Source organism: Danio rerio, chromosome 16 (assembly GCF_052040795.2).
Source record: "Danio rerio strain M-AB ecotype USA chromosome 16, GRCz13ab, whole genome shotgun sequence".
Taxonomy (NCBI): domain Eukaryota; kingdom Metazoa; phylum Chordata; class Actinopteri; order Cypriniformes; family Danionidae; genus Danio; species Danio rerio.
Window position 1 is genome coordinate 53,021,706 of NC_141036.1, and position 23,295 is coordinate 53,045,000.

The 23,295-nt window shown below is 36.2% G+C and overlaps 3 protein-coding genes across 6 annotated transcripts in view; 2 read left to right on the forward strand and 1 right to left on the reverse strand.

Moving 5' to 3' along the window:
• The window catches only part of LOC147840426 (uncharacterized), a 362,844-nt gene that overhangs the window by 335,976 nt on the left and 3,573 nt on the right, over nt 1-23,295 (reverse strand). The window lies entirely within an intron of this gene.
• LOC100148066 (neurexophilin 1) lies at nt 4,280-5,159 on the forward strand. Its single transcript, NM_001351634.1, is given in 1 exon segment — nt 4,280-5,159. A coding segment is annotated over 1 exon segment (684 nt). The 5' UTR covers nt 4,280-4,408; the 3' UTR covers nt 5,093-5,159.
• ica1 (islet cell autoantigen 1) overlaps nt 8,193-23,295 on the forward strand; it is a 19,852-nt gene continuing 4,749 nt past the window's right edge. For 2 of the 3 annotated variants that reach the window (XM_087285606.1, XM_087285607.1), the window contains exons 1-11: nt 8,203-8,287; nt 8,620-8,649; nt 10,226-10,382; nt 10,484-10,556; nt 11,350-11,473; nt 12,230-12,428; nt 15,856-15,981; nt 16,358-16,450; nt 18,382-18,467; nt 18,744-18,793; nt 19,879-20,109. In XM_087285606.1, coding sequence (XP_087141732.1) covers nt 8,283-8,287; nt 8,620-8,649; nt 10,226-10,382; nt 10,484-10,556; nt 11,350-11,473; nt 12,230-12,428; nt 15,856-15,981; nt 16,358-16,450; nt 18,382-18,467; nt 18,744-18,793; nt 19,879-20,109 — 1,174 coding nt within the window. In that variant the 5' untranslated portion in view covers nt 8,203-8,282. 3 annotated transcript variants of the gene reach the window in all.

Consider the following 23,295-nt stretch of genomic DNA (forward strand, 5'->3'; position numbering starts at 1 on the left):
ACTACCGAACACATCATAGATTTGATTGATCCAGCGACTTGTGTGAAATGATAGCGGTGCATTCCTTGGATGTTTATCGACATATCGGATTGTGGACTAAATATTTCACTGAATTGGATTGGCTGGACTGTTTGCAGTGCAATTACACCCTGTTTGTTGAAATGTTGTGGATCTGTGGACAGACAGGAGGCATAAAATGTGAGTTTTTTCAGTCTTGTTATTGTTTCTGTGATTATCCACGTTTTGACAGACACTAATCGGGTCTGCTACTGTATTTTTATTGTGTTTTAAAATAGTTGGAATAGTCTTAATCACAAGAATCTCTGCTTTCAAATGATATTTGACATGTTTAGTCTTTTTGTGGGAAGCTGTTAAATTTAGCGATGTTTCCCTGAAGTTTTCCCGTAAACATGCTATGTAACACAGGCGGTACGTCAACGGCAACGGGTTAAGCGAAAAAGAGTAAAAGTAAACAAATTATTCATTTAAAAATCAGACATCAGGAACACAAAAGCATGAATAAGTCTAAGGGCCCTATCATACACCCGGCGCAATGTGGCGCAATACTTGTTTGCTAGTTTCAGCTTGGCGCAAGAGTCGTTTTGAGGCGTTGTGCCACGCTCTTTAAATAGCAAATGGATTTGCGCTCATATGTGCGCCCATAGGCGTTCTAGTCTAAAAAGGAAGGCGTTCTGCGGCGCATTGCTGGTGCGTTGCTATTTTGAGAAACTATAATAGATTTTTCATTAGACCAAAACAAACCCGGTCTAAACTCCAGCGCAGAGTTGCTCCTCGCTTACACACTGCTTAATACGCACAAGATGTAGAGCAATACGCAAATATCTTTACATATGAAAAAATTTAAATATTAAGGATAGGTCTATATATAGGATATAATAAGAATATATATACAATATAAATATAAAGAATTAAAATATTACAAAACATTATTTTCTAGCCTACATAAATATGAAAAATCACTGCTTTTATGTCTTCTTCATCTTGAGAGGCTTTTTCAGTTCATTCATAACAATTTGCTTCTGTATAATATTATTATTATAAGCAGTATTATTTATTATATACATATTTATATTTGTTTTATTAAAAACAAGCTTAGAGTTGCCAACCTGCAGGTTTTACATCATATGGGGCACAGCATGTGTTTTAGGATATAACTCAGGTTTTTGAGCACACTTCGTTATTATTGTTCATTTATTCGTTTGCTGGAAATTAGAACTGAATTTAGAAATAGTTTTGAAACAAATATTTGCACTTAACAAACAAAATTAATTATTTATAGGCTAATTGATGTCTGTGCGTAAAGGTTTCCCTATCCAAGAGCGAAAGTGAAAGTAGATCCATTATCTCTCATTCTCACGCAGTAGATGCTCTGTTTAACAGTTTTCTGTTAAAAAAAAAACTGTCAACTGTTAGCTTGTGAAATGCTCGGTTTTTCCACTTACACTTATTTTACATCCTGTAAATAGCAAATGCGCTTATGACAGGACGCAGCTGGCTCTTAAAGGTAATGGGAGATGAGACTCTGATTGGTTTATTCTCAAAACACACCTATAACTCATTAAGAAATGAGTGGACCGCGCTTGGACCGTCAAAATAAAGCCCTAAGACTTTGTGAATTTCACAGAATTTTCTCAAAATGAATTCAAAAAATTTTATTACTTCGTTAGGGTTCACCACAGCAGAATGAACCACCAACTTATCCATCATATGTTTTACACAGTGGATACCCTTCCAGTTCTGGGAAACACTCATACACACTTATTCACACACATACACTACGGCCATTTTAGTTTATTCAGTTCACCTGTAACACGTCTTCGGACTGTGGGAGAAGCCGGAGCAAACCCACGCCAACACGGGGAGGACATGCAAACTCCACACAGAAATGCCAACTGACCCAGCTAGAGCTCGAACCAGCGACCTTCTAGGCAATTGTGCTACCCACTGCACCATCTTGTCTTTCCTCAAAAAGATTCAAAAACAAAGTTTTAAAGTTATTAAAAACAATGATCAATCAGGGATGTCTAATCCACTCACTGGCCACTTTATTAGGTACACCGACCTTACTAGTACCAGGTTGGACCTCCTTTTGCGACGTGCGAGCCCAAAGGGTATTCGCGAAATGTGCTATAAATGTGCCCTGCCTTCTGTGTGGAGTTTGCATGTTCTCTCCGTGTTCGCGTGGGTTTTCTCTGGGTGTTCCGGGTTCCCCCACAGTCCAAAGACATGTGCTTTAGGTGAATTGGGTAAAACAAAAATTGGCCGTAGTGTATAAGTGTGTGTGAATGAGTGTGTTTCCCAATATTGGGTAGTGGCTGGAAGGGCATCCGCTGTGCAAAACATATGCTGGAATAGTTGGCGGTTCATTCCGCTGTGGCGACCCCTGATAATTAAGAACCTTAAGCCGAAGGAAAATTAATGATTAAACGAATTTTGCGTAGATAGTTGCTTTACAGATATAATAAAATTTTCTTCTTACTTTCTTTTATTACTGTCTTTTTATTATATGGCAAAGTTTTTCCACCGATGCTCCTGTAGGGTCATTTCAATCTGATATTGAATTGGATTACAGACACCTTTCTGACACCTTTCGATTTTCTGGATTTGCTTCAGAACCGACCCTCCGCTGATCCCCGGATAAGTGACATACTGTACAAACTGTAATATTTGGATTATTGATCGAAGAGCTCTATTTAAGTGGCTCTTTTGTATGACAGATTTGCTGTCAAATCATTTTGGGTGAAGTCAAGGAGATTTTGTCCTTCTGATATGATTTTTTTATTTTTTGATAGCCAGGGGTTCATTGAAAGCTTGAAATAATACGATTTCTTTACTTACTCTGTGGCAAATTATCTTGTTTAAAAGATAAAACTCACTTAATTTTACTGGATTACTGTAATGGACTCCTCACTGATCTTCCCAAAAAGACAGTCAGACAGTTGCAGCTCATCCAGAACGCTGCTGCCAGAATTCTGACCAGAACCAGAAAATCAGAGCACATCACACCTGTCCTCAGGTCTCTACACTGGCTCCCAGTTACATTCAGAATAGAGTTTAAAGTATTATTACTGGTCTATAAATCACTAAATGGCCTAGGACCTCAATACATTACAGATATGCTCACTGAATACAAACCTAACAGATCACTCAGATCTTTAGGATCATATAAACTAAAAGTTCCTAGAGTTCAGTCAAAGCAGGGTGAATCAGCTTTCAGCCACTATGCTCCTCACTGCTGGAATCAGCTTCCAGAAATGATCAGATGTGCTCCAACATTAGGCACATTCAAATCAAGACTGAAAACACATCTGTTTAACTACTGAATGAGCACTGTGCTGCGTCCGACAAATTGCACTATTATGTTTTTCTCTTCTTGTTCATTCTTTTATATCACATTTTTCCCTTCTTTGTTTTTTTTTTTTACTCATTTTTACTATTTGTTTTTATTTTTATTTTACTTGTTTCGTTTATTCTTGTTTATGTAAAGCATTTTGAATTGCCACTTGTTATGTATGTGATATTGCCATTGTCCCCGGTGCCATTAGGTGGCACCCACACGTTACTGCTTATGTTTGTGTGCTCTTGTAAATAAAATAGTAAAGAAGTTAAGTACTCCCGTTGTAGCTGTGTTATTTAGCCTAGTGCATTCAAGAGTGTATTTTAAATGTTATGATAGTGAGAACATAACATATTTGGCGACAAGGTGGATTAATTTATCCATGGACCTACCACAGTGAATCGTGAGTAGATAGGCGCACCTGAACTTTATTTTCTCTGCGTAGCAAAAGTGAGCTAGATTAGCTAGAATGGCTGCGTCGGATTAAACTTAACTGGAAAGAAATAAGAACAGTCAAACTGAAGACACTAGATGCTGTTCTGCAAAAACCGCTGTTTTCTCTAAACAATTAGGGGAAATGAAGAAAATAAAAGCTAAAATATCGCTAAAACCTGAACATAACAAAAAGTTTTGTCAGCCCAGAGTAGTCCCGTATGCCCTGCGTCCAAAAGTTGAAGAGGAGTTGAACCGTCTCAGTGAAACGGGAGTACTTAACTTCTTTACTACTTTATTTACAAGAGCACACAAACATAAGCAGTAACGTGGGTGCCACCTAATGGCACAGGGGACAATGGCAATATCACATACATAACACCACTGTGTATGAAATGTGCTATATAAATAAACTTGCCTTGCCTTGCCAAAAACTTGCCTTAATTTTGACATTTTTAGATGTTTGCAAATTAAAAAAAACTCTGAGAATGAAACCCTTTTAAGTGTGAAAGGCTCTAATATGTTAATTAATATTTGGTGTATAAAACTGTCTTGTTGTGTTTGCCTCAGATAAGATATGCCACTGCAAACAGTCCAACATCCCTGAGGTCTCTACAGATGGACAGGTCAAAGACGACATCCAAGCGTCCATGTTTTGACTCTGACCCTTCGCCCATATCAAACTCTGATGTCCCTGATGCCCTCCTGTCCAACAAAATCCAGCCGTGTCCTGATCAGGAGCTGTGGGATTGGGCCCCTAACCTGACGGAAATGCATCCATCTGCTCAACAAACGAGAAAACAAGACACCGTGAAAAGAGGAAAAGCTAAGAAGATGTTTGGCTGGGGAGATTTCCAGTGCAAAGTCAAATCCACAATCCTGAACCTGCTCATCACAGGGAAGATCGTGGATCACGGCAACGGGACGTTCAGTGTTTATTTCCGCTATAACACCACTGGAGGAGGAAACGTCTCTGTAGGGCTGGTTCCTCCTAGTAAAGCGGTGGAGTTTGACGCGAGTGCTCGACAAACTGTTCTGCACTCGGTGGAGTCGCGGATGTTTAACTGCAGGGTGGAACATGAGAGGGTGGAGAGAGGAACTAAAGCTGCCCGCTGCTGGTACGATTCGTCCCAGAGCTGCGATCAGGACCAGACTCACAGCCAGGTCTCTTGGCTGTGCTCAAAACCATTCAAAGTCATCTGCGTTTACATCTACTTCAACAGCCTGGACTACAAACTGGTGCAAAAAGTCTGTCCAGACTACAACTACCACAGTGAATCCCCGTATTTACCTTCTGGATAATCATTTATTCATACACTACCTGACAAAAGCCTTGTTGTCGATTCCAGTTATAAAAGCAATAAATAATAACCTGACTTCTAGTTGATCATTTGGAAATGGCAGAAGGTCGATTTTTTTTTCCCAGGGAATCATCTGTTGAACTGCATCCCAATCGTCACAAACATTGCAGAAGACCTACTGAAACTCGCATGGACCCAAGATTGTCATAGAAATCAGTCAAGTGTGGTGAAGGAAAAATCATGGTTTGGGGTTACATTCAGTATGGGGGTGTGCGGGAGTTTTGAGTGGATGGCAACATCAACTGCCTGAGGTATCAAGACATTTGTGCTGCCCAATACATTACAAACCACAGGAGAGGGCAAATTCTTTAGCAAGATAGTGCTCCTTCTCATACTTTAGCCTCCACATCAAAGCTCCTAAAAGAAAACAAGGTCAAGGTGCTGCAGGATTAATCACCAGACATTATTGAGCATGTCTGGGGTAAGATGAAGGAGGCATTGAAGATGAATCCTGATGAATCTTGATGAACTCTGGGAGTCCTGCAAGAACGCTTTCTTTGCCATTCCAAATGATTTTATTAATTTATTTGAGTCATTGCAGAGATGTATGGATGCAGTCCTTCAAGCTCATGGGAGTCACACACAATATTCATTCTTTTTCCACTGCAGCATGACTTTATATTCTATATACTGGACATTATTTCTGTTCAGTGACAATACTTTTGTCTGAGCAAAGTCAGATCTTACTGTCTTAATTAAATAATAAAAAAAATCAAGGCATGATCATATTTTATTTTGGTAAAATAAGTGTTGTTTAAAGGCATTTGCCTTTCATATAAGCTACTTCTGATACCAAATGATGTACTAGAAGTCAAGTTATTATTTTTTGCTGTGTGCGTGCGTGCGTGCGTGCGTGCGTGCGTGTGTGTGTGTGTGTCTGTCTGTCTGTGTGTCTGTCTGTGTGTCTGTCTGTGTGTCTGTCTGTGTGTCTGTGTGTCTTTGTGTCTGTGTGTGTCTGTGTGTGTGTGAGAAAATTGCCGAAATAAAACAAATAAGACTTTCTCCAGAAGAATAAATATTATCAGACATACTGTGAAAATTTCCTTGCCCTGTTAAACATCATTTGGGAAATATTAAAAAAATAATAATAATAAAAAAAATAAATTTTGAAGGGGGCTAATAATTGTGACTTCAACTGTGTGTGTGTGTGTATACATATATATATATATATATATATATATATATATATATATATATATATATATATATATATATATACACAAATACATATATGCAAAACACAAAACAAATAAGTAAAATAAATGCATTTAAGTTACTATTTTTACTATTTATCAAGAGAAGCATGTTTTTATATTCATTTAAAGTAAACCCCAAGATGAAAATGTACTCACTATTACCTCTCCCCCCAAACATGTATGAGTTTCTTTATTTTGTTGAACACAAAAAAAGATATTTTAAGGAAAGCTGGAAAAAATTTAACCTCTGACTTCCATAGTAGGAAAAACAAATATCAGACCTGTGGAGGGGTTTGGGTGGTTCAAAAGACCCACCCCTCACTGACAAAGATCGAGGATTTGTCTCATACATGAGCTACTTTTTTCATATTTTGACTGCTATGCCATAATAAATTGTAAAAATACTTAAGAAGACAACCTATTGAAGAAGCTTTAGGACCAAGTGAAATCCTGCATTGGCTGTTGGCATGCCAAATTCTGACTGAGGAAAGTTGAATGTGCAGGCCAGCAATTGTTATTTGCATATTAAATGACAATAGGCTATATTTTTATTTAAAACTTTAATAGATTCCTATATTATTCCTAATGATATATGATGTAATATAATTTTATTTTAAAAATTAAGTATCTTTTTCATATTTGTTTAAGAAATCTTTAGGTAATGTTTTTGGTACATCAAAAAGTGTGGTTATGACGACCATCTGACAAGCTAATCCAGCAAAATATAGTGCTTAGAATGCGACTAAAATGCAATATTTAAACCTCATAACTAAATATAAAATGAGGTGATTAACAGCAAAAAGGTTTTTGAGTAAAAAAAAAAAAAACACCCCTTTTAGCCGGGGGGCTATGGGCCTGAATATTATAAGGAAGTCAGAGGTTACAGGGTTTAGCTTTCATCAAAATAGCTTTAGTGTTCAAGAGAGGAAAGTCAAACAGGTTTGAAACCAGTGTAGATTGAGTAATACGAGTTTCATATACGAGTGAACCATCACTTTATTCTGTTTAAGTAATATTGAACATCTTTGAGATATGACGCGGTTAAACATCCAAAACCAGCTTACTAGTGTAATTTTATATATTTATTTGTTTTTTTTTATTATGAAAATCTTTAGTAGATTGGTCTTCATGATCCAAGTGGCAGGTGCTGGTGAATGTGTCATTATTTCTGACAGACAGAGCAAAACTTAATGAGCTCCTGTAATTGACTTTGCTTTGCTGAGATCATGTGTCAACGGTTTTGTCATTTCTCTGGTGAATTAATGAGATTGCTATGAAATGTAATTTCATTAATGATGAATACAATTTGGTTGCTGGAGACAATTACTTATCAAATATTGAAAATGAATGTAAAAAGCATGTTTGCTGTGTTTCTCAAATACATTTCCAAAAGGAAGAGCTCTTCTGTATATCTCGTTTTTTAAATTTTGAACAGTTTAATTTTTCACATAAAGACTTATTTTAAAAATAGCCTTTAGTTTCTTCGTAAATGTAATTTTATTTCTCATTTTCCTCCCCATCTTTTAAAAAAATGCTAACGAATCACCATAATCGCAAACGCCAGGGATTAGGTGATTCTGCTAAACGTTGAGAAAAGTAACAGTTAGCAGGTGGTGACTTCTACTCGCTTGTTCTGAGGTGTTCTTTGACAATTTACCTCTTGGATGATGATACTTTAGGAGTCATTTAAAATGTCGTAACAGTATCACATTATCATTCTGACCGCTCTTAAATGCGCATTTAGAGTCAAAGATTTAAGCTAATTTGCCTCACCTCTAGTTTGCAGTGTACTCGTGCCGTAGCGCGCATGACGTCATCACTCCTTCTACAAGGACGCGCACTGATGCTAAAACACACACACGCTGAAACACACATATAGCGTTTTATTTTCAGGTTACAGGATGTGCTAAATATCTTCAGCAGGGAATCAAACCCATGCGGTAAGTCTGACATATTCAATTACCTATTATTGTTTAAAATCGTTCATTTCCTGTATTTGCTGTAGCTGTTGCATAATGACATTATAGAAAGGTATATGTTTGTTTTGGTGAGGCAGAGAATGAAATCCGCATATGGAAATTATGAATAATATGTTCCCTTTAGGATATTACTGATTAGGCGTATTAATAATGAAGATAACCTCATTCAATAAAGAAACTATAGCGTTAAATGTAAAGAATAGGCCTGTATTTGTTCAGTCAGCATTTCTTATATTTTTAAAAAATGTGTTAAAGATGACAACTGTGATACAATTGTGCAATTATTATTTCAGATACTTGATAACCATGGAGAAAGGCAACCAGTGAGTATGCAGGATCCATTAATTCCCACACAATCAATCTATAGGGGAGACTGGGGATGGTTGCAACAAGACTTATTCCTCAGTTCAGGAATGAGCTAGAGTGATGGTATATTTACTACATATTCTCAGTTAGACCCTCTTTCAATCTGAGAGGAATCAGCCAAATGTGATCGTTCCTTCAGTATAAAACTCATTTTTATGTAAGAAAAAGTATTTTTTTTAATGTTCAGAATGTTCTCATGGTGTCTAATCTGTTTTTATGAAACATTATCCATTTGTATAATTTAAATCACTGTTTTCTTAGCTTTGAATTTTTATAGCTATCAAGCAATAAAGCTATTGTATCTCCCTAGCATAGACAGTTTAATCAGGGTTGGGAGAGTTGCAACATGCTGTCCCCTTACAAAATGTATTTAAAAGCTTGCCATATTAACAATTAACAAATTAATTTGATCACAGTTCCAATGTAATTTAATTTGGGGAAAAAGTGTAATTTATTTCAAAATTCAAAGAAGTAGTTTAGGTAAGGTTGAGTCTAGATTTTTAGTAAAAAAAATATTTTGGTTCAATTTCTATGCCTGATAATCAGTTTGTATTTATAGTTTAACACATATAACAATTAAACCAATTTACATTTAATCTGTTTTCCAAAAAATAAACTGCAACCTGATGTTTTAGAAAAATTTTATTATTACGCTTTAAGGAATGTTGTCCCTATGGGTTGTTGCAACCTCCAGCTCAGACTCAGTTGCGTCATTCAAGTTGAAATTCTGCATATATATATATATATATATATATATATATATATATATATATATATATATATATATATATATATATATATATTTATATATATATATACACACACACACACACACAGTTTGAGTCACAATTATTAGCCCCGCCTGTTTATTTTATTTCCCCAATTTCTGTTTGTTGGAGGGAAGATTTTTTTCAACACATTTCTAAACATAATAGTTTTACTTACTCACCTCTAATAACTGATTTATTTTATCTTTGCCATAATAATAAATAATTAATAAAGAATATTTGACTAGATATTTTTCTGACTTCAACTGTATGTACACATATTATAGCAATGTGGGTTGGTGTCCAATAGATGCAGATTTATTACATTAAACATTTAAGTTTGTATTCATCTTTATTTCTAAAGCGCTTTTACAATGTAGATCGTGTCAAAGCAGCTTAACATAGAAGTTCTAGTAAATTGAAACTGCTTCAGTCCAATTTTCAGAGTTCAGGTTTGCTCAGTTCAGTGTGGTTTAATTTCACTGCTGAAAGTCCAAACACTGAAGAGCAAATCCATCGATGCACAGCTCCACAAGTGCCAAATCAAGCAAGCCAGTGGTGACAGCTGCGACGAACAAACTTCACCAATCAGCGAAAGTGAAGGAAAAAAACCTAGAGAGAAACCAGGCTCATTTTTCACAAAACAAAACTGTTTCTTGGAAACTGAAGACAATGCAAAAAGGGTTGCAACTGTCCCCACTCTCCGCTAATAGTACATTTAAGCAAATGACATGCTTTAATAATTGGTTTTGTCATGTCTTTTCAGGGGTTTTGATCAATTTCTCCAAAGTCAAGAATCCTCCGTGGTAAACAAGTTCCAGCAGAAATACTGGAAAACCAAACAAACGCTTATCAAAGTCACTGGAAAGAAGGAGGATGAACATGTTGTTGCCTCGGATGCAGATCTTGATGCTAAACTTGAGGTGAGGAGCAGACAGAAATCTGTTTTTTTTTTGTTTTTTGTTTTTTTTATCTGGTTCTGAATGAATTAAATAGTCTTGTGATGAATGTGTTTTCCCCTCAGGTGTTTCATTCAGTACAGAGAACATGCATGGAGCTTCTCAAGGTGATCGAACAGTATCAAAGGAGGATCAGCCGTACGTGAACGTGCACATCTTTATTAATATCTGATTTCTTTATGAGTTGTAAGTGTGAAGGGCTCTTATAATGTTTAGATTTTAAAGGGATAGCTCATCCCTTACTACACATTTGCCATTATTATGTTCACCCTCAGGTCATTCAAGATATACAGTGGGTGACTTTTTTTCTTTAGCAGAACATTCAGGAAAAATTTGAGTCCAAAAATCATGTAATTATTTAGTAATCACAAAATTAACCATTATCTTTTTCTTTTTTAAATGTGTTGACTTGCATGTAAAATATTGGATTATAATAGAACTCATGTGAAATTATATTTGATAAATAATTAATAGTACTTTGAAATTAATAATATTTTATTTCTTTTTAATTTACTGCCTCAACTTCATCATTATTAGATTAATTAAATTTGTGTTTACAAATGTTTAAATGAATGCATACATATTAAAGTGGAAATTACTTTAAAGTACATTTTCATTTACTATACTGTAGGTGCTTGTCAGTACATTCAGCAGTTCAAATTTGTCAATATGAAACAACATTAAAATATCTACATTTTTATTGGGTTAACGTTTCTCATCTTAAGATTAAAGTTAAAATTTCAGATTAATATAAAATTATATTTTAATGTATTTTAATTAATTGTAAATAATATATTTTTTTAAATCAGTTCATGCATAAGTCTACGTCTTTTCCCCAAGAAACATCTATTTGCTATGCCATTCAAATGATCAAATTATAAATGTGGATTTCAGTCATGATTTATTATCAAAACCTAAATTCTCTTTTCAGTTTTGTCCCAGGAGGAGAATGAACTGGGTCGGTTCCTGCGTTCACAAGGCTCTCAGGACAAAAGTCGTGCTGGAAAGATCATGCAAGCTACTGGAAAAGCACTCTGCTTCTCATCCCAACAAAGGTTTCTTCATTAATTCATAGTAGGGCTGCACAATATTGGAAAAATTGCACACGTATATACACATTCATTCATTTTCTTATCAGCTTAGTCCCTTTATTAATCTGGGGTTGCCACAGCGGAATGAACCGCCAACTTATCCAGCAAGTTTTTACGCAGCGGATGCACTTCCAGCCGCAACCCATCTCTGGGAAACATTCACACACACACTACGGACTATTTAGCCTACCCAATTCACCTGTACCGCATGTCTTTGGACTGTGGGGGAAACCGGAGCACCCGGAGGAAACCCACGTGAACGCAGGGAGAACATGCAAACTCCACACAGAAACACCAACTGAGCTGAGGCTTGAACCAGCGACCTTCTTGCTGTGAGGTGACAGCACTACCTAATGCGCCACTGCTTCACCATATATATATATATATATATATATATATATATATATATATATATATATATATATATATATATATTTCCGTTTAATCGAACGAAGATATTTTAACACATAATAGTTTTAATAACTAATTTCTAATAACTGATTTCTTTTATCTTTGCCATGATGACAGTAAATAATATTTGACTAGATATTTTTCAAGATACTAGTCATTAGCTTAAAGTGACATTTTAAAGGCGAGTTAACCTAACAATATTGCATATTTTCCCAGTATTGTGCAGCCCTAACTTCAAGCTTCTATATTCCCATTACTCTGTTGGGACTGATTTCAGAACTCTTCATATTGGTGTGTCTCTCTGTGCAGGTTGGCACTGCGAGGGCCGCTGGGTCGCCTGTACCAGGAGGTGGAGACTTTTCGTTACCGAGCTATTTCAGACACATGGCTGACAGTGAACCGGATGGAGCAGTCGCGCACAGAGTACAGAGGAGCACTGCTCTGGATGAAGGACGTTTCTCAGGAGCTCGACCCGGACACACACAAGCAGATGGAGAAGTTTCGGAAGGTTAGTCTCACATTGCAAAACATGCTTTTTTTTTGTCCTGTTTCTGGTCCAAAAATCTAAAAACTGTTAAATCCAGAAGCATTTTTTTGACGAGCAGAAACTATTGTCTTCTTTCAGAAATAATACTTTATGTCAAAATGAAGTGAATTCTTCATTAAAACAAGCAAAATAATCTGCCAATGGGGAAAGCAAAATAATCTAATTTCAAAGCGAAAGCTAGATTATTTTGCTTGCCCCATTGGCAGATTATTTTGCTTGTTTGAAGGAAAAACTTTAGACTTATTGTTTTTGAAAACAAACAAGACAATAGTTTTTGCTTGTTTAGAAAATGCTCCTTGATTTTTTTTTTTGTTTTTTTTTGTAATGCTTGCATATAAATGTGTGATCAGATATGACTTCTTCCATACTATATACAGTAGGCAAAAGTCAGTATGTGAGTCAAGTAGTTTGTCCAAATATTATGAATAGGATTCATTAGGAATTGTAAAAAGGTAAACCACTGTAAATTTTCTGATGGTTACCTTTTTAAATTTTCAAATCAAATCCCAATGTCAGACAATTGGATATTTTCATCAAATTGCACAACCATTTTTGGCTCTCTTATAAAGCAGCTTTAGGCACTTTTGTTAACCCTTTAACTTCCGCACCAAGAAAAAATGTTTGGATTGCATTATTTAACTCTTAGGGCCCTATCATACACCTGGCGCAAGGCGCGGCGCAATACTCTTTTGCTACTTTTAGCTCGACGCAAGGGTCATTTTGAGGTGTTGCACCACGCTGTTTAAATAGCAAATGCATTTGCGCTGAAATGTGCGCCCATAGGCGTTCTGGTCTAAAAAAGCAGGCGTGTTTTGCCGCGTTGCTATTTTGAGAAACTGTAAATAGTCTGATCTTTAGACCAAGTCGGTCTATTGTCTGGCGCAAAGTGCGCTTGGCTTACACACTACACACAAAATGTAGAGCAATACGCAAATATCTTTACATATGAAAAAGACATAATATAATAAGGATATATATAATAGGGATATATACAGGATATAAATATAAATGATTAAAATATTACAAAACATATTAATTTCTAGCCTACATGAATTTAAAAACCACTGCCTTACTTTCTTCATCTCGGGAGGCTTTTTCAGTTCATTCAGTTTGCTTTTGTATAATATTATTATTAGCAGTATTGTTTATTATATCCATATTTATATTTGTTTTATTAAAAACAAGCTTAGATTTGTCCACCTGTCAGGTTTTAGACCATATGGGGCATAGCAGGTGTATTTGGAAATAACTCAGTATTTTGACCACACTTTGTTATTATTGTTCATTTATTCGATTGCCAGAAATTAGAACTGAATTTAGAAATAGTTTTGAAACAAATCTTTGCGCTTAAATGAAATTAATTATTTATAGGCTAATTGATGTCTGTGCGTAAAGGTTTCCCTATCCACGAGAGCAAAAGCGAAAGTGAACTTACTTTATGTCAAAATGTGCTTTTGGCGCGGCGCAGCTGGCTCTGAAAGGTAATGGGAGATGAGACTCTAATTGGTTTATTCTCAAAACACACCTATAACTCATTAAGAAAATAAACTCAACCCTTTTATTTTCCCGTTCTTAAATTAGTAAAAATGCGTTCTGATACGCCCTGAAAGCGTTTGCGCCTTGCGTTTTGCGCTCTGCGCATGGACCGTCAAAATAGAGCCCATAATGTCGCTAGTTAACACTCTTAATGCATTTTTTCAACACATCCTATAATTTCTAAAATATCAACCTCTACTAAATGATAGATATGTCAGTTTATGGTAAAAGTACCGGAATTAATGCATGAACTATAAAAAAAATGTAAGACCAATTTATTTGAAAATATAATCAAAATAAAACACTTTCGAACACCTTTATTTTTTTATGTATGCCATAAAATATTTCAGATTCTCATTTAACATGTTTTGTTTGTTTGTTTGTTTTACAATTAAACCAATATAAAGAATACTGGGTTCATACGGTCCTGGAAAACCCTAGAAAAGTCATGGACTTTTGACAAGGTATTTTCCAGGCCCGGAAAAGTTTTGAAAAAATAAATAAATAAGTAATGGAAATTTGTTTTACAAATATCTGTGTACTTCAATATATTTGAGATGGTAATATTGGGTAAATTTCAAATACAAATTGTGATGTCTATCCCTTCACGTGACATTCTCTGTGTGGGGCAAAAAGCAACTTGCCGTTTCAGCTTCACGTCTCTTTCACTTGCATTCATCGTAAGATACTTTTGAGTGTCATGTCCAGAAACAATTTCTAACTACAGAGGTAAGATAATGTGGGTGCTAAAGGCTAATTTGTGCTAATTCAATAAGTTTTGTGAAGACCCAAGCCAACATTTCTAAAGAATTTCTCTCAAGATATTTTCTAAAAACTATTTTACATTTTTTCAAAACATGGTCAACCTTTTGGTAGAGCGGGCAGTCAAAGGGTTTAAAGAGGTCGATTTGTAAAGTGTTTTCCTCGCCGCTGTCGCCACTGGCTTGCATGGTTTGGGACATGTAATCGATGGATTGCTCTTCACTGTTTAGACTCTCAGTATTGAATATTAAACCACACTGAACTGAGCTAAACTAAACTGAACTTAAACACTAAAAACTAAACTGACACTGTTTCAAATCTCTATAATCTTCTTTGTGAAGCTGCTTTGACACAATCTACATTGTAAAAGCGCAATAGAAATAAAGGTGAATTGAATTGAATTTTCAAGTGCAGGTTAAACAATGTTTAATAAACATGTTTAGGTAAAGTTTTTGTTGCATTTAAAGTTCTGACCAGCAGGTGTCACCAGTGTCTTGTTTTTTTTTTGTTATTCATACAGTGAATCATTTTTCTTTGAGACCTTTGACACTCGCTGCCTTCGGTGTGAACGCACAGTTATAAGTGTCTCTTCTCTCACCCCGCACCACACCACAACCTTAAAACACTATGAAATTCTGAGTGTGTCATGCAGCTGAGAGGTCTTGACAAACCACCTGTAGAAGACGCACTCTTTCATCTCTCTGGCACTTTAACCAACACTTGCACCAGATTTGCACATTTGTGCCAGACACTTTCTTACAAGCACTCCAAATCTTAAAAATAAAGTGCATTACACAGGGGAGTGGGCTTGACAAACCTCCTGTACAAACACTATAAAATACCTCCTAACTCTAGCGCCTAATCCCTTAAGCACTAGCAGTTCCTTTGTATAATTAGCACTTGTGTGTATTGCCTCTTCTTGTTGAATCACTGAATGCCTCCTCAATTGTAAACTGCTTCAGACACAAGCATCTGCTAAGTGACTAAACGTATGTCTGAAATGTCACTGTTAATCTTCACCTGTGGTTTTGCTGATGATTTATTATTATTTTTGGCAGGCAGAATCATCCTCATCTTTCTCTCTCCTCAGGTTCAAACTCAGGTTCGTCATACCAAGACAAGTTTTGACAAACTGAAGAACGACGTGTGTCAGAAGGTTGATCTGCTGGGAGCCAGTCGCTGTAATCTGCTCTCACACGTCCTGACAACCTATCAGGTGACTACCTATTCCTGCAGTTCAATTCTTATTAATATTGATGAAATTATTATTGAGCAGGGTGGCACGGTGGCACAGTGGTTACCACTGTCGCAAGTTGTCATTTCTGTGTGGAGTTTGCATGTTCTCCCTGTGTTGGCATCCAAAGACATGCGGGTATTTTATGCGGAATTAACTAAATTGACAAAAACAAAACTAGTGTGTGTGTCTGTGTGTGAAAATGAGTGTGCATGGGTGTTTCCCAGTACTGGGTTGCGGCTGGAAGGGCATCCGCTGCATAAAACTGTGGCGACCACTGAAGTAGTGACTAAGCTGAAGGAAAGTGAACGAATGAAATCTTCCAGAAGATCAAATATCGGCCTTTTCTTCTTCTCAGACCACACTGCTGCATTTCTGGGAGAAAACCTCTCACACGATGGCTGCTATTCACGAGAGTTTCAAAGGCTGTCAGACGCACGAGACTTCAGCGGTGAGAGATTTACAACTAGTTAATATTGCATTATAGCTGTTACTTTCATAGCAGTCCTGTTTTAGAGCTCGATATATGTATGGAGAGTACGTATATTTGAGATTTATTATTATTTTTATTATTATTATTATTATTATTTATTACTTTAAAGGAATAGCATTGCATTGTAGCTGTTTGTTTGATATTCATAATTTGGGTAATTTATTACTGTATATTACTGTATGGTGAGTTTTAGCTGTTTGTTTAATAATAATTTGTGTGTGTGTGTGTGTGTGTGTGTGTGTGTGTGTGTGTGTGTGTGTGTGTGTGTGTGTGTGAGTGTGTGAGAGAGAGAGAGAGAGAGGCTTGACATTAACTTTTTTTGACCACCAGCCACTGTGGCTAGTAGATTTCCAACATTACTAGCCACTCATCATTTTCACTAGCCACACTTTTGTTGTTGGGAAAATATATTTTAAATGCATAAATTAGACTTTGATTAGCTAAAATGACTTGATTTAGATTTTGTGTAATGTCCACATGCCTCCTCATTTTTTTTTCACTTTTTGTGTGCCGTGTATGAACAAATGGGCAATGGTTTTATAGTCTTGTATTAAAATTAGTTTTTACTTCACATGACTTTTCAGAGCTCAAATTAAGGTTTTACTAAATTTATCTCTGACCACACCAAACATAAATTACTATTTTGTATCCACACATTTTTAATGTGTCAAAACAAGCAAAATATAGCTGTATACAGTTTATTTAACTACACATTTCTAAAAAAAAACAAAAAAATAATAAAAAATTGACATTTAAAAAAATAACTGCTGTAGTGTATCTAATATGCACAGTAACCTGTTCTGGCTAAAGGTCCCAGATCAACAGGTAACTACTCATAAATGGGGGTTAATCTCATATTGAACCAACGTTATTATAAAAAATTATAATCCATATTACCAAAAATACCTGTAAGCAAGAGAAAGCAGGGAAAAAACATCCCATGTATGATAATGAAAGGTTGATCACACACAAGGTTAACGCTAGGCCAATTAATAATCTTTTCAAATAACGGATAAAGCGAAAGTAATCGGTGCTGCTTACCAAAAGACAAATCTGGAGCTCTTTAAAGCAGCAAAACTATGTGTGCAAGAGCATAAATTATTGTCTAGTCTATTTGAAAGAGAACCAATCACACAGATGGGAGGTGACCATGGTGGCTATATTGTAGTCGGCCATCTTGGATCCAACTTTAGTTTTTTCACTAGGAAGAGGGTCATTTGACATCAAACTTATTGGAAATTTCACGAGAAAAAAAATGGTGTGCATGGTTTTAATGTAACTTTATTCTTTCATGAGTTATTTACAAGTTTCTGACCACTTGTGTTCAATGTGCTGCCCATTGTGTTGGATTATCTATGCAACCCTCTTCTCCCACTCTTCACACACTGATAACAACACCGCAGGAGAAATGCCAGCACAGGCTTTCAATATCCGTAGTTTCAGGTGCTGCACATCTTGTATCTTCACACCATAGACAATTGCCTTCAGATGACCCCAAAGATAAAAGTCTAAAGGAGTCAGATTGGGAGACCTTAGGGGCCATTCAACTGGCCCACGACGACCAATCCACTTTTCAGGAAAGAGTTTGTAGGAATGCTCCAGCTTCAGTGCATAAAGAGGGAAAAACATCATCATGGAGCAATTTCAAATATCTAGTGGCGTTGAGGTTTCCATTGATGAAGAATGGCCACATTATCTTTGTTGTCTATGGTGTGAAGATACAAGATGTGCAGCAATCCAATTTCACATTTCATAACATTTCACAATATTATTTGTAATTAATATTACATTCAATGAACATCCATCGATCGTCCATTGTTAGCACAAACACTATAATCTTACCGTCCCAGTCTTACAAGCGTGTTTCTCTGTTGTGTGTGATACTCCAGGGTTCAGATCAAGCGGTAAAGAAAAAAATGAAGAAGAAAAGCAAAGCAAAAACAGACGACGAGACGAGTCCCACTACAGATGAAACGTATGATCAACTCCCATTTTCTTTAGTTTCAGATGTGATATAACACTCTTATGCAGGGGTCACCAATCTCGGTCCTGGAGGGCTGGTGTCCCTGCAGGGTTTAGCTCCAACTGGCCTCAACACACCTGTATGGATGTTTTAAGTTTACCTAGTAAGACCTTGATTAGCTTGTACAGGTGTGTTTGATTAGGGTTGGAGGTAAAACCTGCAGGACACCGGCCCTCCAGGAACAAGTTCGGTGACCCCTGCTCTAATGGCTTCTCTCTTCTCTTTCAGGCTTATTTCTCTTGAGCAGGAAACTCAGAGCAGCAACACCACGCACACAGGTAACACCAAACAGAGAAGAAATGAGGAATAATTCGAAAAATGAAAGTAGAACAACCAAACATATTCATTTACTGTTTTAATGTAAATGTGCGGACATGCACTCAGTGGCCACTTTATTAGGTACACCTGACTAATACTGAGTTTGACCCCCTTTTGCCTTGAGAACTGCCTTAATTGCCTTCGTGGCGTAGATTCAACAAGGTACTGGAAATGTTCCTCAGAGATTTGGCTCCATATTGACATGATAGCATCACGCAGCTGCTGCAGATTTGTCGGCTGCACATCCATGATGCAAATCTCCTGTTCCACCACATCCCAAAGGTGCTCTATTGGATTGAGATATGGTGACTGTGGAGGCCATTTGAGTACAGTGAACTCATTGTCATGTTCAAGAAACAAGTCTGAGATGATTCAGGCTTTATGACATGGCATATGGATTATGCATTCAGAGATGCTCTTCTGCAGACCTCGGTTGTAACGAGTGGTTTTTTGAGTTACTGTTGCCTTTATCAGCTGAAACCAGTCTGGCCATTCTCCTCTGGCATCAACACGGCATTTGTGCCCACAGAACTGCCGCTTACTGGATATTTTCTGTTTTTCAGACCATTCTCTGTAAACCCCTAGAGATGTTTGTGCATGAAAATCCCAGTAGATCAGCAGTTTCTGAAATACTCAGACCAGCCCGCCTGTCGCAAACAACCATGCCACATTCAAAGTCTCTTAAATCCCCTTTCTTCCTCATTCTGATGCTCGGTTTGAACTGCAGCAGATCGTCTTGACCATTTCTACATGCCTAAATGCACTGAGTTGCTGCGACGTGATTGACTGATTAGAAATTTGCGTTAGCGAGCAGCTGGACAGGTATGCCTAATAAAGTGGCCGGTGTGTTCATCTACTTAAAAGAAAATCAATAACATTGAGTAATATTAAAGGCTGTAGATTATTATCATTTATTTATTTCCTTTTTTGAAAGATGTTCAGTACGAAACATAAGTATCATAAGTATAAGGATCAGTGTTCTTCACGATGTTCAGTATGTACATCGATGTACACGATGTTCAGTATGTCTTTGCATTGTGTTCAGGAGCTGACGAGGGTTTGTCTGACGGTTTGAGTTTGCTGGATGAGATTCTGGGCAGCAGCTCTTTAGAGGACGGAGGTTTCTCTCAGGAATGGCGTGAGGTGTTTGGAGAAGATGAAGATCTGTCCTGCAGTAACGGAGCAGAGACGCAGACCACAGATGAAGAGGCTGATTTCTTTCTGCCTTCTAAACTACTGGACCAGAACATGAACAACCTGCAGTCCACAGTCTCAGGTCAGACATCATCATCATCATCATAGTTCATTATGTGAAACAAACTGTTCAATTCAAGTTTATTTGGATTTCCAATAACTGATGTCTTTTATCTTTGCCATGATGACAGTACATTATATTTTACTAGATCTTTTTCAAGACACTAGTATTCTGCTTAGTGACATTTAAACACTTAACTATGTAATTAGGCAAGTCATTGTTTAATGAGGGTTTGTTCTGTAGTCAATTGAAAAAAAAATAAATAAAAAAAAAAAAAAAAAATATATATATATATATATATGTATATATATATGTGTGTGTGTGTGTGTGTGTGTGTGTGTGTGTGTGTATATATATATATATATGTGTATATATATATATATATATATATGTGTATATATATATATATATATATATATATATATATATATATATATATATATTGCCTAAGGGGGCTAATATTATTGACCTTAAAATGACTTTTTTTTTAAATATTAAAAACTGCTTTTATTCTAGCCGAAATAAAACGAATAAGCTCTGGCTCTGTTAAACATCATTTGGGAAATATTCGGGTGCGGTTGGATTTTTTTAAAAAGTTTTTGAAAGTCTCTCCATAGGGTAGCAAAAATACAGTAAAACAGTAATATTGTAAAGCAATGTTCATATGTTTCTATACTGTATGAAGCACTACACAGTAAGGATAATATTAGTTATTTTTTATTTATAATATTAGTTATTAATATTAGTTGTTTTTACTAGCATGAACAAACAACGAACTGTACATTTATTTCAGTATTTATTTACTTTTGTTAACCTTGATTAATTAAATTCATGTTTGTTTATATAACGCTTCTCACAATACTTATTGGTCTTGGTCTGCAGCTAAGAGTATATTGTTGGTTACTTCCATTAGAGCAGTTTCTGTCGTTCATTGTTAGTTCATGTTAACTGAGTACATTAATGTTAACAAGCATGAATTTGGATTTGAATAATGCATTAGTAAATGTTGAACTGTGATTGCTCATGTTAGTAAAGACATTAACTAATGAAACTTTATTGTAAAGTAAGGCCAAATTGTGTATAAAACTGTCAGGGTTTGTACGGGTGCTGGAAATCCTGGAAAATGCTTAATTTTTAATTTGAATAGTGTTTTCAAGGTTAGGAAAGTGCTTTTATTTTGGACAAAGTTCTTGCATCTGCTTGAATTTGAAATTGCAGGGCTCGAAATGGCAGCCGTTTTAGTTGCATATGCACCTGAAGTGAAGTTTATTCATGAACTAATTTCAAGAGGATCACGTGCTTATGATTTATCATGGCCGGTCTCGCATTTGCTAATCACTATCTTCCAATCATATGAGCCCTAAGCAACTATAAATAGCCACAGTTTTCAGTTCACTCTATCTTCGTTTGGAAGAAACCCCCCTCCTCCCCTATTCTCCTCCTTTACCTCTGATTGGGCGGCACGGCGGCCCAGTGGTTAGCACTGTGAGCCCCACAGCAAGAACACTGCCAGCCCTGGTTCCACAGGACCGGTGGGTGTTTCTGTGAGGAGTTTGTATGTTCTTCCCGTGTCCGCGTGGGTTTTCCCCGGGTTCTCCCTTTTCCTCCCACCATCCAAAGACATTCAACATGCATAACAATCAAGCTTTTATCTAACCCTTGTGTTCCCTTAGCTACCGCAGCAGGGGAGTTCTGAGATCCAACGAGCTCAGGCTCCCCTCTCGCTCTGCCAACGGGAGGAAGCTCCGGGCTCGAGGAGCCCTTGAGCTCGGGGCTCTCTCCCGGGACAGCATGCCAAACAAGCTTTTATAAATCATCAGCTTAGTGTGAACTCTTGAAATTTTATCTATGCGAGCTTAAAATATATTTGGGAGCATTTGTGCATAAAATTGTTGCTGTGCGACCAGTTTTCACTGCAAAATGTTCACCGTATGCGCATATTAAGGAGACCTTCATGCAGAAAAACATCAAACGAAGCGCTCAGGAATAGTTTAAAACAGACATGTCAACTTGCTACTACACCCAAACTAAATCTGAATGTAAGCTCATTTTTTGAGAGATCAACTTTAGGTAGAAAGAGACCAAACTTAAAAAGATACTTCATCCAATAACTGAACTTTTTTATTATTATTTTTTTTTTAATTTTTACCATTTTTTGGTGAACTTTCCCTATAACTATCCCTATAAATCCCTATATGCTCCAAAGTATTCAACAATTTAAGTTGAAATGTCATATTGTGTTTTTTTAAAATAGCACAATGGATTTAAATGTAAAAAAGGTGCAAACAGTGTATATAAACGTAATTTACCAGGGTTGTTAGGTGCTGTAATAGCATACCTTGAAAGTGCTTGAAAAGTGCTGGAATTAAAAGTTGGAAAAAGTGTAAGAACCCTGAAGTGTGATGCATTTTTTAAGATCTTTTCGTAAATGAAAAGTAAAAAAAAAAAGAATTTTTTAAAATTGAAAACTTGTTTTATTTTTGTAGCTGCGTCCCAAATGGCACACTATTATGGAGTCAATCAAGGCCCATATATACTTGCAAAATAAAAGAAACATACAAATCTACAAAAAACGCAAAGCGGAAAATTTTTTTTTTGAGAAATAAAAATGAAATTTGCAAAAAAAAAAAAAAAAACTGCAAATAAAAATAAAGCGTTGCAAAAAAACTCAAACATTTGCAATTTTAAAAAAGTACAAGTTCTCTTGACTTTGCTCCCTTGTCTAATCAGCACCACAAAATTAAACGTGCAGAAGCATGAAGTGCAAAGTCAAATCAGCATCCCAAACTCGCGGTTTAGAAAATGTTTTGCTAGTTTAAATTTTTTTTAATTGCAAATATTTTAGTTTTTTTTTTTTTATTTATTTTTTTTGCACTGCTTGATTTTATTTGCAGTTCTGTTTTCAGTGCAGTTCTGCTCAATTTTATGTCTCAGCTTAATTTTCTCTTTGCAGTTCTTCATTTCTGTCAGCAAAATAAATTTTGATTTCTCAAAAATCTATTTTCGCTTTGCGATTTTTGAAGATTTGCAGTCAATTATTTATTTTTGCTCAATACGCTATTTTTGTTTGAAAAACTTTTTTTTTTATGTTGCAAGTATATATGGCCCTAGATTGACTCTATACACTGTGCACTTATACACCTTACAGCATAGTATATGACTGTAGTGTCGCCCCAAATGGAAGTTTTTTTATTAAGCGGAAATTCA